Consider the following 15,348-nt stretch of genomic DNA (forward strand, 5'->3'; position numbering starts at 1 on the left):
GGGCTGTGGACGTGACTTCCGGAATCAGAGGTTACCTGGGAGCTGTAGTCCCGGCAGATTTGAGGAAAAGTCCTAGTTCCCGCATACTCAAGCTGTGCTTGTAGAGGCTTCTGGTCACCGGGGTTCCATCTGGGGGAGGCGGGATGCGGTACCTACCCCATCTGGGACTTCCCGACGATCTCGGCTCTTTTGGGAACCTGTTTTTTTTTTTTCTTCGGGAGCTGTGGATCCTGCCCTCCATGTGGCCCTTCTCTTTGGCTGTATGCTCAACATCTTTATTTTAAATGAGATTTTGTTTAATACTCTAAATTAATCTTTACTTGACTTAATATACTAAATTAAATACAAGACTCTGAATCTTTGGGAGATAAGACATTGTCTAGCACAGTAATTTTTTTAAACGTTTCCTAAGGAGTCAGGCATGCAGGCTCATCTAGCCAACAAATAAGAACCACATCCGTAATGGGGGCGACGAAATGAAGATTTAATCCACCGAAGCTGCAATTTGGTACCTGGTCATTTCTATGTCAACTACCTGATGCCAAGAACAGTGTGAAACAGAGTGATTCCCTTGGTTAGTTGCTGTCAATGAGACTTGCATGTATTTACTGTCCCCACACCACACCCAGCACCGGAGCATCTGCCTGACCGACCAAGTCCTAAATACCCTCCCAGGGACCCCTCCGCAACTCCAGAGAACTTCATCTGCAGTTCGACGGACCAACCCTCCAGTGCTGTCGCCTCTGGCCATTTGTCTCTCCCTGTACGATGCTGCTTTATTTCATTTTTGTTTCTTGGCTCCGCTCTGCAGTGCTTGCGGCTTTCTCCTCCTTGGCATTCAGGGGTCATTCCTCTTGGAGCTTGGGGGGGCCTGTATATGGCATGGGGGGGGAATCAAACCTGGGTGGACCCCGTGGGTGCAAGGCAAGCACCCTACGTGCTGTACTAGTTCTCCGACCTACTATGTATCCTTGTTTCATTTTTCAAAAACTCTCTTCTTTGGTTTTGTTTTTAAGTGGACTTTTAAATTAATTCATTGTTGGGTTAATTTCCAAGCATTTAAATATTTTTTTTCCGCGCCTCTGTAATTCATTTCCATTTTTCAAAGCACTGTGGTCTGAGAATGGAGAGTTAAGGATGTTTTCTGTCTTCTTGATTCCATGGAGACACACTCTGTGTTTTGTGACCCGGCATGTGGTCCATCGTGCAGATGTCCCTCGGACACTGGAGAAGAACGTGGGCTCACTGTTTGGGGGATGGAGACCTTATATATGTTCGCTAGTTCCATCTTCTCCGTTTCTTTCTTCAAAGTCGGTGTTCCCTTGTAGGTTTCTTTTTTTTTTTTTGCCCAGTTGATCCATTTTGTCAGCAATGGCAGAGAAGGTGTTAAAGTCTCCTACTACAATTGTGTTCGCCATGACGTCTTTCACGACGATTGGGTAAGTGAGATTATGGAGATGGAAGGAATTTATTGCTACCATTTCTGTGCAAGTTATGTGGGCTGGTACAGTCTGTCTTGTTTTAAAGAAGCTCCTTTAAACTTTCTGATGAAACAGGTTCCAAGGCTAGAAACTGCATAAGCTGTTGCCTGTCCACGAAGCTTTATATTAGTACTTCAAATCTGAGTATATTTGAAGTAATAATCTATATACTACCTGGATGTAGACCTTTTGGTGAGATACTAATTTCCATTCTTTTTGTTTACTATTTTCCACTATAATCTTTTGCACTGTAGAGTCCCATTAGATAGAAAGATCTCTGAGTCATGGGGGGGGGGGGGGATTCCTTTGTATGTAAGCTCCTTCCTTGACCCTTCTGCTTTCAATATTCTGTCTCTGTCTGGCTTTTGTCATTCTGATTCGTGTGTCCAGAGATTTTTCTCTCTGGGTCGATTTTCTTTCTTTTTTTTTTTAAATTAATTTATTTTTTTTATTAGTGAGATATATGAGCTACAGTTGTAGACTTACAAATTTTCGTGCTTGGGTTTCAATTATACAATGATCAAAGACCCATCCCTCCAACAGTGCCCATTTCCCACCACCACGGGTCCCAGTATCCCTCCCACCCCCCATCCCCCATCCCACCCTGCCTCTGTGGCAGGGCATTCCCTTTCGTTCTCTCTCTCCTTTTGGGTGTTGTGGTTTGCAAAAGAGGCAATGGGTGACAATCATGTTTGGTCTATAGTCTACTTCCAGCATGCTTCTCCCATCCTGGGAGGATCCTCTCTGAGTCTATTTTCACTGGCACCCCTTGGGTCTCTTGAATCTGGGTACATGCACTACTTTCGGCTCTGGGAAATTCTTATCTCTGGACTAGTGGTTCTTCATTAAATTCGCCTTCCCAGAGCAGGGGCGCCCGTGATTTTTACAATGCTCCTCGTCAACTCACCCCATAGCTCTCTGGCATCCTGCCCACTTCCTTTAGACTTTTTCTCTCTTTCTCTTGTTCTTTAGAGTCTTCCTGCATCTCGTCCCGGGACACCCTGATTTCTTTCCCTCTGCTACTGAGGCTTCCACTGAGGTGTCCCTGACTGCCACCCCTGCCACCTACCACCTACCACACTCTAAGCTCTGTCGCTCCTGGTTGTGGTTTTCTCACTTCTGCTCGCCCACTTGTCCTGTGCTGTCTCTACCGACACCACGATTCCGTCAGGCTCACTGGACACTCTCATCCAGGGATCTCGGAAGTTACCGCCTGAGAGTTACAGAGCTGGTCGGCGCCTGAGCCTTTTGCTCGCAATTATCTTCCTCCCCCATCGCCTGCGTGCTCTGCGGGGACACCTTTAGCGTTCTCCTCCCTGCGGGCATTGGGAAAGTTCCGACTGAGTGTTGCTCCTTCCTTCCCTGCCAGTCCTCATCCGGCAAAAGGAGGTAAAAGTGCTGAAAGTAGACTATAGACCAAACATGATTGCCACCCATTGCCTCTTTTGCAAACCACAACACCCAATAGGAGAGAGGGAACAAAAGGGAATGCCCTGCCACAGAGGCAGGGTGGGATGGGGGGACGGGGGGTGGGAGGGATGCTGGGACACGTGGTGGTGGGAAATGGGCACTGGTGGAGGGATGGGTATTTGATCATTGTATAACTGAAACCCAAGCACAAAAACCTGTAAGTCTACAACTATTCCTCATGGTGTCTCACTAATAAAAATTAAAATAAATAAATAAATATTTTTTTTTTAAGTGCTGCAGGGTGAGGTGTGGAACTAACACTGCTGCAGGAGTGGAGGGAAGGAAATCTGGGAAGAGCAGCCACTGGGTCTGGCTGTGAACGTGGGCCTACACAGACAGGCTGTAATTCTAGAAAAGATCTGTAAATAAATTAGCAATAAGGGTTTTTTTTTCTTACTTATCTAGCACAAAAGTTACTTTTCTTCATTAAAAATGAATTTTTTGTTACTTTTTTTTTTCTTTTTGGGTCACACCTGGCGATGCTCAGGGGTTACTCCTGGCTCTGCACTCAGGAATTACTCCTGGCGGTGCTCGGGGGACCATATGGGATGCTGGGAATCGAACCCGGGTCGGCCGCGTGCAAGGCAAATGCCCTACTGCTGTGCTACCACTCCGACCCCCTTATTTTCTTTTTTTTTTTTTAACAAGGAGTTTAATGCTCTTTAGCAATTCATTCAAAAGATTATATTTCAGGTGGTCAGAACGGAAACTTACCAAATATAAGCAATACTATATCCTGGGAACATGCTGAGTAAGTAGGCCACTGTCTACGTAGTCTTAATTTCAGACAGCAGTAATTGCTGCTTATTGATCTTGCATTTTATTCTACTGTTAGGGTTGTGATTGCTGATTATTGAAATAAAATGTGAACGACCCATTCCTTTGGTACACATTAACCAAATCAGAGACCATAATTCTTTGTTCTGCATATTTTAACAAGCGTTGCACATAAACATAAAAAAAGAATACTTATACTTCACTTTATTAATTTGCTTGTTTATATTTGTTTTTTAGCCCCCACCTGAAGGTATACTGGGGAAGACTCCTGGAGCAGTGCTCCCCAGTGCTCAGAGGACCATGTGGCACAGAGGTTCAAACATAGGGTTCCTGCATGAAAATCATAAGCGTGAGAGTTTCCAGTCATCTCCTAGACCCTATGCACCAGTATTTTATTTTAGTTATTTAGGTTTGGATTTTTTGGTGGGAGCACACCCAGTGATGCTCAGGGGTTCTCCCGGACTCTACAATAAAATCACTCCTGGTGGGCTCGAGAGACCAGGGATGCTGACATTCGAGCCCAGGCTATCTGTGTGCAAGACAAGTGCCCTACCAGCTGTACTATCTGTCTAGGACAAATACAGTTCTCTGAAAGCATAAAAATGAAAACAAATCGAGTCCGTAAAATTACATTTCAGCAAGGATGGGGCCAGAGAGTATGGCCTAGAGCTACTTTACCTCCTAGACATAAGACGTTTTAGATATATACAATAGATTGTAATGTCTAGGGCCCAAATAATTTGAAATCCAAAATTTAGTGGGATGACTTCTGGGGGAGGGTGGTTAATCATAAAGTTGCTAAACAACATTCATTACTCATTTTAAGAATGTTAGATATTAAATTAATTTCATGTTTTATAGTTTGTTTCCAGGGAATAAATAGAGTAATTTCATCTGGCTCAAACACATTTAACTTGAAGGACCTGTTAATTCTGGCCTAATGAATGCAGGGCAAGACGCAGCCTGTCAGGCAACTGAGGCGCCCTGTTAATCAACACAATTATGATCGTGCGTGATTCGCGATGTAGTAGTAGAAAGACTGGGGAAGATCTGGCCTTTCAAGAGCTGCGTACTCAAAGATTTTGTCAAAACTTTCAGTTCGTAAGACCTTATACTTACTTAAAATTTGTATTCTGATTTTATTTTATTGATGGTTTAGATAGATTTAGATTTCCTTCTCCTTCCTTCCTTCCTTCCTTCCTTCCTTCCTTCCTTCCTTCCTTCCTCCCTCCTTCCCTCTTTCCCTCCCTTCCTTCCTTCCTTCTTCCCTCCTTCCCTCTTTCCCTCCCTCCCTCTCTCCTTCCTTCCTTCCTTCTTCCCTCCTTCCCTCCCTCCCTCCTTCCTTCCTTCCTTCCTTCCTTCCTTCCTTCCTTCCTTCCTTTTCCTTCCTTCCTTCCTTCCTTCCTCCCTCCTTCCCTCTTTCCCTCCCTTCCTTCCTTCCTTCTTCCCTCCTTCCCTCTTTCCCTCCCTCCCTCTCTCCTTCCTTCCTTCCTTCTTCCCTCCTTCCCTCCCTCCCTCCCTCCCTCCCTCCCTCCCTCCCTCCTTCCTTCCTTCCTTCCCTCCTTCTTCCCTCCTTCCCTCCCTCCCTCTCCTCTCCTTCCTTCCTCCCTCCCTCCCTCCCTTCCTTCCTTCCTTCTTCCCTCTTTCCCTCTTTCCCTCCCTCCCTCCCTCCCTCTCCTCTCCTCTCCTCTCCTCTCCTTCCTTCCTTCCTTCCTTCCTTCCTTCCTTCCTTCCTTCCTTCCTCCTTCCCTCCCTCCCTCCCTCCTTCCCTCTCTCCCTCCTTCCCTCTCTCCCTCCCTCCCTCCCTCCCTCCCTTCATTCCTTCCTATCAAACTCAGGGCCTCCCACATATGAAGGCATGTGCTTTCATCATAGAGTCACAGCCTGTTTCTTTCTAAAATTTGGGTCCTAGATGATTTTAAATTACATAGCAGATATATATATTAGATGTTTACTAGTATTGTTCTGGGTTAAATTGCATTCTGTTTTTTTAAAACTATGAAATATTCTCATAGCAGTTTTAGGATATATTTTTAAAAACTCTTTTGATTCTACTGTTGCCATTCAGAAATCCATTTTCAGGCCAGAGAGACAGTCAAGCAAAACTCGCCCTGCCACCCCAGGGTCCTTCCCCAGCGGTCCATCTGCTCAGAGTGATCCTGCAGCGCAGTGCCAGGAAAAAAGCCCACAGCATAGTTGAGTGTGATTCAAAATCAAGAAAAAGAAAAGGAAAAAAGGAAACTCATTCTTGGGTTCGGAGAGAGCTGGCCTTCCACGCAGAGGGCCTGCAGCCCCAGAAGCAAAGCAGAGAGTCACAATCAGGCAGCTGCGGCCCAAAGAGCAAGAAAACAAAAATAAACACACACGCACAAAATCCCAAAACAAACAAAAATCGGTCTGTTATCACTCGAACTTTAACAATCTTCTCCTTATCTATTTGGGTTCTGAAGTTTTGACCCCCGTGCATCCGGGTGTGAAAATATTTTAATTTGACTGTGACTTAAATTTCTAGAATCCAGATCCTTGAAGACCTGCACTGAGCTTATAAATCTACACACTGTGTATTTTATTTCTACTTTTTTGGGGGGACGGGGGTCACACCCGGCCACGCACTGGGGTTACTCCTGGCTCAGGCACTCAGGAATGACTCCTGGCGGTGCTCGGGAGACCCTATGAGATGCTGGGAATCGAACCCCGGTTGGCCACATGCAAGGCAAACGCCCTACCTGCTGTGCTATCACTCCAGCTCCTAGAAGTTTTTCTTCTGTTTCCTTTTTTTTTTTTTTTTTGCTCCAGCCATCATGTATTTTATATTTCCAGACATCTTATTTGCTTTTTTTTTTAAAAAAAAAATTCTGGCTGTAATGATTTTCTAGGTCTATGATTACAAATAACAGACTGATGGCTTCAACAACAGAAATTAATTACCTCACAATCATTGAAGTTCAAGGACAAAGTGTCAGAAAGGGTGAGGCTGTGTTGTTAGGTTTCCGTGTTCGTTTGGTTTGGGCCACATGAAGTGGTGCTCCCGGGCTTGCTCCTAGCCCTGTGCTCAGGGATCAGCTCTGGTGCGGGGCTGGGGGTGAAAGCAGGGTCAGCCTGCCAAGGTCAGTGCCCTCCGGACACTCCGACGATTCCAGCTCGGAGCTGCCGGCCCTTGCTGGGCCTGGGTCTTGACGGAGCGTCCTCCTTCTGATTTTCACTTGTACATAAAGTCACGAGAGAGGGGTATTGAACAGGGCTCGCCCGTGCAAGGAACCTCATTTTAACTTCTTTATATCTTTCCACAGGAGACCCTATCTCCAAATATAGTTATACTCTGAGATACTGAGAGAACTTCAAATTTTAAAAATATTTTGAGATCATGGGTTGGAGCAATAGCACGGCGGGTAGGGCATTTGCCTTGCACGTGGCCGACTCGGGTTCGATTCCCAGCATTCCATATGGTCCCTTGAGCACCACCAAAAGTGATTCCTGACTGCAGAGCCAGGAGTAACCCCTGAGCATCGCTGGGTGTGACCTAAAAAGCAAAATATATATATACATATATGTTTTTATATATATTATATATAAATCTATATATATAATATAGAGAGAGATAGATCAAAATTCAATTTTTAACATATGGTACTTAAATTTTTCCTTCTATTTCCCTTGAATATGCTAATTTAGGGCTGGAGCGATAGCCCAGCGGGTAGAGTGTTTGCCCTGGCAAGCTACCGAGAGTATCTCGCCCGCACGGCAGGGCCTGGCAAGCTCCCCGTGACGTATTCGATATGCCAAACACAGTAACAACAAGTCTCACAATGGAGACGTTACTGGGCCCGCTCGAGCAAATCGATGAACAACGGGAGGACGGTGCAACAGTGCTACCTGCTAATTTATATACTAACTTATATATTGTTTAGGATTCTATGCCTGGAATAACGGTTCTGGATAGCCGCCCTGCAGTGCTTGGAGCCTACTCCCAGCCCTGTGCTCGGAACTCACTTGTGGGGGTGCCGGGAATTGAACCTAGCACGCCCCCAGCAAAGTGCACTCTGCATGTATACCATCCACTCTGCTTCTTCTCTGACCTTAGAGTAAATTACTTCTTTGAAACTGGAGAATTGCTTCTTCTGTTTGATTAAGAAGGAGGAAAATGAATCTCTGGTTCAACATTTCTCTCCCAAAGCAGAACTTCAATCTTTTTTTTTTTTTTTTTTTTTGCTTTTTGGGTCACACCCGGCGATGCACAGGGGTTACTCCAGGCTCTGCACTCAGGAGTTACTCCTGGCACCATATGGGATGCTGGGAATCAAACCCGGGTCGGCCGCGTGCAAGGCAAATGCCCTACCTGCTGTGCTATCTCTCCAGCCCGCGAACTTTAATCATTAAAAATCTAAACTGAAATCAAAATGTAAAATCTAAACGATTTTTTAAAGATCTGTTCTCTTAGGTAGCTTGAAGTCACAATGGACGTAAAATTAATGTCCACACTGAAAGAAAACTAGTTTGCAGTTCTGCCATATGACTGTATCTGTGAAATTATGTCCACAATCCGGATCATAAACATCCACTTCCCCCATTCATCACACACTTGTAATCCCTGCGCCTGCTTCTCGTTCTTGCCCCCTTTTGCCAAGCAACCAGCGATCTGCTTCATCATACGCATTAGAATGCATTTTTTTTATACTTTTAGATTAGAATCACACAGCTTTACCTCTTGGCTGACTTGACTCAGCATAATGATTCTGAAAACAATTTGTTGTTGTAAGAATCAATAGTTCATTCACCTTTATTACAGTGTATGTTTTCATTACGTGGAACAACGTAAGTTCTTTTGTGATCCACCTGTTGTTAAACAGGAATTCTGCTTCCAGTATTTGGTTATCACAACGTAAGTTATTGGGAACATCCATATGCAACTTTTTGTATAGACACTGTTTTCATTGTGGGGATGGAGGGGGCATAAGAAAAGTGACTATGACAGTTCTATATTAAACTTCTTTTTAATTAAATGTTTTTCTTATTTTTTTGCTTTTTGGGTCACGCCCAGTGATGCTCAGCGGTTACTCCTGGCTCTGCACTCAGGAATTACTCTTGGTGGTGCTCGGGGATCATATGGGATGCTGGGAACCGAACCCGGGTCAGCTGTGTGCAAGGCAAACATTCTACCCGCTGTGGTATCGCTCCGATCCACTATACTAATCTTCTTAAGGCCAGAGATAGTCCAGGCTTAAGGAGCGTATCTGCATGTGGCTAACCCCAGTTCAGTCTCTGGCAAGGTTTTCCGTGCCCTCAGCACAACCGGGAGTGACTGGGCAGTGACAGGAGCAGTTCCTAGGCACTGTAGCGTGTGGACCCCTTGCCCCAATCCACCCACCCACTCAAAAAAAGGAACATGGAGACGGTTGAAGTTTCCAAGACATTGAACTATCATTTGAGATTCCCACTTTCACCTACTAGCAACTGTAGCTTAAAAGCTCTGGTGGCCCCAAGCCCTGAGCCCAGGGGTTTGCAAGCATGCTTTTGCCTGGGGCCCTCCTTCCAGGCTGCTTCCTTCCTGTGGTGCCCATCCTACCCGTAGCCCCTAGTCTCATACTGCAACGTCCTCACACGCACACATACTTTATATGACTATCACCCTGACCCCCTGGAATATTCTGGGCACCCACGGAATGGATCCCAGCTGAGAAGTACCGTAATAGATGAGTAGTAGTATCACTTATTAATTTTAATCTGCATTTTCCTCATGACTAATGATGTTGAAACCTTGGTATGCCTCTGATGACTAATAATTTCATGTTCTTATATGAAATCTTTCAACTATGCATCTTCTTCGGTATGATCTTCAAAACTTTGCCCATTTTTGGAGGTCACTTGTTGGTTTCTTCCTACTGAGTTTTGAAAAGTCTTTATATATTCTGGATAAAAGTTTTTTTTAATTAGTTACATAGTTTGCAAATATGCCTCCTAGAGTTTTACTCTTCCTTTCATTCTCTCAATAAAGATGAGAGTAAATACTTTAAATTCTGATATCATAGTAATGTCAGATTCTGAAAGAGTAGGGAAATATCTCCCTTTTCTATTTTCTTCCAGTGTTTGATAACCAATTGCTTTTATTTCTTCCTTACATTTTTTGAGTTTCCAAGTGCAGCAGTATGGCCCTACAGTTCCTATGTGAGACATTTTATATCTTTAGTTTTATTTTACAATTTCTTTCGGTATGCAGAACCATTTAAGCATACTAACATTCCCTTCCCAACTTTGGTACTTCAGTTTAAAATGTAATTTTGATACTAATGTTCCAAGAACCCAATGCCACTCTAGCACCTCCAGCGCAGTGGTGTCAGATCTCTGTGGAACATTTTAAACTATATACCCACCATTTTACACACTACACTTGATCTTAGCTAAAAGGCCGAGAAGCTGTGCTGGGCTGGAGCGATAGCACAGTGGTAGGACATTTGCCTTGCACGCAGCCCACATGACCGACCCGAGTTCGATTCCTCCGCCGCTCTCGGAGAGCCCGGCAAGCTACCGAGAGTATCTCGCCCGCAAGGCAGAGCCTGGCAAGCTCCCCATGACGTATTCGATATGCCAGACACAGTAACAACAAAGTCTCCAATGGAGATGTTACTGGGCCCGCTCGAGCAAATCGAAGATCAATGGGAGGGCCTTTACTTTTACTTTACTTTTTACCCACCATTTTAAACCTCAAACCTAAACAATGTTTAGTCACGGAGTAGAAACAGAAAATACACATTCTTTTCACATTTCCCCAGAATATATACAAAATAAACCATATGGAAAACCACAACAAATCTCAGAAACTTCTGAAAAATCAAATCAACAGCAAAAAACTAAACCCTTACGTTAGCCATAAACATAACCCTAATCTTAAACCTAACCTCAGGAATAGTTATTCTCACTCCATCATTTACCAGTTTGAAAGTTATGTGTTTTTATAGAAAGTAATCTCCATAAAACTGTGTTTTTAAAAATACTGAAAGTCTTAAATTGGTGAGAAGCAAAAAATTTTTAAAAAATTATTTGGACCTTAGTTAAATAATGACCAAGAGGAAATGCATATTTCCAGCCTCTGATTCCTAAGACAGCCAAGACCATGCTTGCTATAATATACTGAAAAAGATACAGGAATGAGATAGAATGAAAGATATGGGGAAAGTAATTATCAGAACCAAAGAAAAAGTTTGTATAATAGGTATAGAAACAAAACCAGAGGAAAAAACAACTTAAGTAGCACTGTAGCACTGTCCTACTGTTGTTCATTGATTTGCTCAAGCTGGCACCAGTAACGTCTCCATTGTGCTACTTGTTGTTACTGTTTTTGGCATATCAAATACGCCACAGGGAGCTTGCCAGGCTCTGTTGTGTAGGCAGGATACTCTCGGTAGCTTGCCGGGCCCTCTATGAGGGACGGAGGAATCAAACTCAGGTCGGCCTTGTGCCAGGCAAACGCCCTACCCGCTGTGCTATCGCTCCAACAACTTAAGTTTGAAAAAAAAAAAGAAAAGAAAACCCTTCTTGGAAGTCATTGTATTTAACTCTTCTCCTCCCACAAAACTTTTATTTTACATTTCCAGTTGGTAATCTTAATTGCTAATCCACAGACTATAAAAGAAAAGCCGAACGAGTCCAGCAGTAGAATAGTTGCATGCAGGTGTGAGGTCCAGGGTTCGACCCTTGGAACAGCTAACACAAACAAGCAAGGCTAAACTTAAATTTCCTATATTACTGACATTACTCTGTAAATCAGGCTAAAGACCTTATGATAACCCATGGGACGATGTTTAAGACATAGCTGCCCCACAATTAATTTTACAGAACCTCCAGTAAATCCCTTTATAGCAATGTGCCAATATGTTACGCAATGATTGCATGTCAATGACAAGTACATGCCATGCAGACACTGAATCTCTATTAACGTTACGAAATTTGAAAGAAGAAAAACCCTTGGCGATGCTCACGGAGTACAAGCAGCTTTATATTCTCTGAGTCACGTCCAGGGTAGTGATTCTACTGTCGGGAGAATGAGAGAGATATCTCTGCCCTCACTACTAGTCACTGGCTCACACTCTTGGCACACCGTTTGGAAGTGCTCAACTTTTCACACGCATCTGTCTGATCTGAACGGCTCCCTCCGGGCAACTATGATACCTTCGATACAATACCTCTCATGTAAGAAATGTTTATTACATATTAATTGACTCCCGTTAACTATCTGAGTAATGCCACCAACACACACATCCTCCCTTCAAAAACATCACTGCCATCTTGCTGGACACTGAAACTCTCGTACATCAGAATTTTCTGGAAATTTAGAGACACACGAACAAAACAATACAATAGAATCTACATAAAATATTTAGACCCAAGCATTAGAGAATAAAATTGAAGAATTTTATTTTATTTAGGTGGAACTTAATTCCAATCAAAGATCTTCAAACACGGGGTCTTACACTCTGTTTACATTTCTGCCCTTGGATTAGGAAACAACAACAGAACAACGACATTGAGCACCTGTCCCCCAAATCTGCTTCCCCAGGCTTAGAATTTTCCCTGTAATCAATCAATAGTCACCTCCACATCTATTATGAGGCCCCTATGACTTAGTAGTTCATTCTTACAATGGTTCTTGAACTTTTCACATGCATTACGATATCCTTAAGGATTTATTAGAACACACATTGCTGGGCTGCACCAGCAGTTCTGTTCTTCAGTATGTCAAGTGGGAGCTGAAGTCTCAGCATCGCTACCGTGTTCCCGGGTGATGCGGATAATGGTTTCTAGGACGCCACACGCTGCAAGCTGTAACTACCATCAGAGCCTCCTGTAATTCTGCCAGGTTCATTATGCCTGATCATTTCGTTTGAATTAGTTCTGAATACCGATTCTTCCCGGAGACGAGTGTGGCTTCTTGGTTTACTACTTTTCGAAAAAGGTGATTGGTCAAAGGGTGTGTACGAGTGTCCTGGGAGAAACAATGAAAGAGTGAGGAACTTTTTCAGCTCCAAAATGCCACCGCAGTGACTGAGATCAGAAGAAGCTCTGCCCCCGGCCAGCACAAGCCAGTCGCTCCTTCTGGAACACCCGGTGAGACGAACAGGGCTGCGCGTGCCCCTCTCCTGCTCTCCCTTGGTTAGCTTCCACCTGTATTTCAGGTCTCCGGTCAGGATTCCTGTACAGGAAAAACCGTCTCCTTCCACGTTCCCACCCCACAGACTTCCGAGTCACTGAATCCTGTCCTTCAGAGCCTCATCACAGTGGCAATGCTCACAGTTGCTTACATAAATTTGCTATGTTGGCAGTGCCAGGAACCAGACCCAGAACCTTATGCATGCAAAGTAAAATGCTCGACTGCGGAGCCGCCACCTCCACAGCTATAAATATTTTAATAATATCTATTTTCTACACCAAAGGCAAGCGCCAAACAGATGGGGAGCATCTCCTATTTGATTGCTAGTCTATGTCTCATGCCTGTCATAGTCTTAGGCACACAAAAGGTGTACAAATGAAAGTAAGACCGGAACTTTTTGAGCTAAGATAAGACGAGATAAATTCTTTCTTTTTTGTTCTTCACTCTGCTGTGTTAACTGCTTTCCGTATCCAGCAACTCCTCAAAATACAACAGACTTACCTTTCCTGAATAGTTCTTGGAGACTTTCGGCGCTCTGATTCAGAACAGCCCATATTTCCTCCTCCTGCAGTGGTCCACCCCGCACCTCCAGGGCCTCAGCTAGTGAGACGTGCATATTATCTAAAAACAAAGACAGCAACAGATGGTCTCATACATCAGTAATTTTACTGCACTTAGAATAGCAAAAGTAGCACATCAGTGAGGAGAGGCTAGGAGGCCCAGTGACTTAATTTTTAAATATGGTTTCAATCCAAACATGAGCTTCTAATATTAAAGGAATTAGAGGGAAAAACACCTTCAAACAACCACTTGCCCTAGCCGAGCAAGATCCATCTCAGACAAATCGAAGAATTGGGTGGTGAGCATGTAATGGGACAAGACAGTGTCTTATGGTACCAACGGCACAGGAGTGAGGATGACGAAGCCCTAGGACAGACTGAGCTCAAGGCCTTTCAGCTTCCAGTTCCAGGTTCATTTTATCTACCCCAGGTAAGAACAGAGAGAAGACTTCAGCTCCACAGAAGTTGGGAAGAAGACAGAAAATCCTTCTTCCACTTATTGACTGGTTTCTCTATCTCTAACACACACAACTGCACATTTTACATGAAATCCGTCAAACTCTGCATCTGGGTTTGCTGCAACTCGCCATCTGCCTTTAAGCAAGTCACCTGACCTGTCAACTTCAGTTCCCCATCTATGACATGGGGACCACCGCAATGATGACGCTGCCATTTGGGGACGACAGTGACAAGGAATGAGTATGGCCTCGAAAGCTTTAAGGTGGAAGAACGAATACCCAAAGGAATGGAAACAAAGAACACGAGAACGGGTATCAGAAGGACACATGCCACTTGAGGGTGTGGGGGACAGGACAGGCAGGGGGCAACGTCTAGGGTGGGGGCCGAAGGTGGTGCTATAAGGTGGTAAAGGTTATCTGTGGAACCCTGTCGACGTTAATGCAAGTCACACTGCAGGAAATGCATTTTTTTTTCAAAGTGCCTCTCATAAAAGCAGAGTGGAAAGAAATGGGGGGTCAGGGAAGTGGACTTGGGGGGCGGGAAGTGGACACCGGTGAAGGGGTTGTTGTCGAAACGTTGTATGCCTGGAACCCAACCATGAATAACTTTGGAACTTCACAGTAACTAAAAAGCCTTGAGAACTTTAAAAACCCAAAGCTTTCAGGAAGGAAAACCTCAGAAAGGAGCGTCGGGTGACATTCTGGAGTCCGTTTTTCAATGGTCTCCAACTGAGTAGGTGATTCACATACTGAAACATTTTAAGGCTGGCTAGGGAGCTCAATAATTTCATTTTGGAAAGGAAAAATACAGCTTGTCAAAAATTCATCCATGTAGCTTAAATTGACACTCCTTGAAACGAAAAGCGCCCTTTCCATGGATGACCAAGCTTCCGAGAGAAACCAGACCATCTGAAGCACAGGTGGGATGCATGAGCTCTGGACGGCGGAAGCACGTGGGCTTCAGGAAAAAAAGGATGACTCGAGTAAAAAATGCTCAATAATTGTTTCCTGGAATAATCGATCACGATCACGACCATCCTGTTGTTCGTCGACTGCCTCGAGCAGGCCCCAGTAACGTCTCCTTCGTCCTAGACCTGAGACTTTTTTAAAAAGTGCCATATTCAAGGCTCTTTCAGGGTTAGGAGAATGAGACCCATCATTGTTACTGGTATTTGGCATATTGGGTCCACCACAGGGAGTTTGCTAGACTCTGCCATGTGGGCAGGTTACATTCGGTAGCCTGCCAGTTTGTCCAAAGTAAGAAATAATAAGATGTCGCATCCTGGAATAATATTCCTTATTAAAATTCACCGAGGGTATCTTCCCACACAGCAAAGCCTGGCAAGCTCCCCGTGATGTATTCGATATGCCAAACACAGTAACAAGAAGTCTTACAATGGAGACATTACTGGGCTCGCTTGAGCAAATCGATGAACAACGGGGGGACAGTACTACAGTGC

At 44.3% G+C, this 15,348-nt stretch overlaps 1 protein-coding gene across 1 annotated transcript in view; it reads right to left on the minus strand.

The window, feature by feature from the left end:
* The window catches only part of PTPN13 (protein tyrosine phosphatase non-receptor type 13), a 212,000-nt gene that overhangs the window by 153,608 nt on the left and 43,044 nt on the right, over positions 1-15,348 (minus strand). Inside the window, exon 2 of the mRNA XM_056111140.1 lies at positions 13,372-13,491. Coding sequence (XP_055967115.1) covers positions 13,372-13,486 — 115 coding nt within the window. The 5' untranslated portion in view covers positions 13,487-13,491. The remainder of the gene's footprint in view (positions 1-13,371; positions 13,492-15,348) is intronic.

This window comes from Sorex fumeus, unplaced genomic scaffold (genome assembly GCF_029834395.1).
Source record: "Sorex fumeus unplaced genomic scaffold, SorFum_2.1 ptg000013l, whole genome shotgun sequence".
NCBI classification, from domain to species: Eukaryota; Metazoa; Chordata; class Mammalia; order Eulipotyphla; family Soricidae; genus Sorex; species Sorex fumeus.